This window comes from Tribolium madens, unplaced genomic scaffold (assembly GCF_015345945.1).
Source record: "Tribolium madens isolate multiple individuals breed KSU strain unplaced genomic scaffold, Tmad_KSU_1.1 Scaffold_20;HRSCAF=117;Tcas5.2_LG4, whole genome shotgun sequence".
Taxonomy (NCBI): domain Eukaryota; kingdom Metazoa; phylum Arthropoda; class Insecta; order Coleoptera; family Tenebrionidae; genus Tribolium; species Tribolium madens.
This window is the reverse complement of record NW_025400985.1, coordinates 13,803,367-13,804,821: the sequence shown is the minus strand read 5'-3', so window position 1 is coordinate 13,804,821 and position 1,455 is coordinate 13,803,367. Positions and strand designations below refer to the sequence as shown.

The window sequence follows — 1,455 nt, the reverse complement described above, 5'->3', positions numbered from 1 at the left end:
TTTTTTCTAATTCACGATTTTGTTGTGTTAAATGAAAAAGTTTTAATATCTCTGATTTTAAATTGTTTTTTTACCATAATGCATCTACTTGCCTAGTCAAGTCTATGAATTTTATTATTTTATGATCATATTACCTAACTGCTTACCTAACTGCTGAAAGTCAAAATCCTTGAAGCCGGTTTAGAAAAAAGCCTTCTAGTGGCTAGTAGAAATATGAAAGACTGGKTTGGAACTCTTAAATTAAATCTTAAATACTAAAGCTTAAATGTTAAATGATAGTATTTGGTACAAAGTACCAAAATTTATTTGGAAAAAAACACATACATGGGACGATAAAAATTGAAATTTATATTTCTACATACTTGTTTCGCGGCGGAGACAACGATAGGGAAGAGGTAAATGAAAATTCCTACCTTTGAGTGTTCCCACGTAGAATCCAAAGGATGAGGTAGGGAAATAGGAAAGGAAGGGAAAGAGGTTGGGAGGATAGGAATCTTCACTATTTTTAAAATCTGCGATTCTGTTGAGCAATTTCCAMAATTATCACTTTCTAGTTTCGAGTAAGGACGAGTGATTCCAACAAATACGAATAATTCACACAAAAAAACTCAAACATAAAACGAAACCTTTTTCAACATAAACAACTTTTTGTTTTTCTTAACAACCAAAACTAGGGCCGAATGTCAGCGCTCTCTTTAAATTAACTAAATACAAATTATAAATTATTATGAGAAAATAAGGACGCGACAATACTAGTAAATGTTTAGTTTCTCCTTTGTTTGTCTAAAAACGTGGTACAGACTTAAAAAAATGTTATAAGGTTCATTAAAAAAAAAAACAAGACATAAAATTCAGTAGTATTTATTTTTCCAATAATGGATACTTCAATACATAATTTATTTTCTTCCTTTGCATCCTGCGTCATTTGGCCAATCGCAAACATTCAGTTTGGGGTTAAAATGCAAATTGGCAGGACAATCGAAAAGATACGGAGTGCCATTTGAACATTGCCAGAATTTCGTACAGTCTTCATGTGGTATATAAACTGGAGTCGCACCGTCTACTGAGGGACATTCAGGACCTAATAAAGAACTAGGATTRCAGAAAGATACAAAATATTTTTTAAAAGYTGYTACCTTCTTCACTACTTTCGCTGCTGCTGCTGCTGCTGCTGTTACTGCCACTACTGCTGTCACCACTCTGATCTTTWTCATCGTCTTTTCCTTTAGAGTTTTCTCCAGATTCTTTGCTCTCRCTGCTGCTGCTGCTACTACCGCTGCTACTATCTTCTTTKTTTTYACAACCTGCTTGATCCGGCCAATCGCAAACATTTAATTTAGGATTGAAATGCAAATTTGCAGAGCAATTAAACAAATAGGGGACACCATTAGAACATTGCCAGAATTTGGTACAGTCTTCATGTGGGAAGTAGACAGAATCTTTTCCATCTACTGC

At 34.1% G+C, this 1,455-nt stretch overlaps 1 protein-coding gene across 1 annotated transcript in view; it reads right to left on the bottom strand.

Moving 5' to 3' along the window:
- Positions 1-865: 865 nt before the first annotated feature.
- The window catches only part of LOC123005254 (chondroitin proteoglycan-2-like), a 19,923-nt gene continuing 19,333 nt past the window's right edge, over positions 866-1,455 (bottom strand). Inside the window, exons 6-7 of the mRNA XM_044398926.1 lie at positions 1,137-1,451; positions 866-1,081 (exon numbers count right to left, since the gene is read on the bottom strand). Of these exons, the coding sequence (XP_044254861.1) occupies positions 897-1,081; positions 1,137-1,451 (500 nt within the window). The 3' untranslated portion in view covers positions 866-896. The remainder of the gene's footprint in view (positions 1,082-1,136; positions 1,452-1,455) is intronic.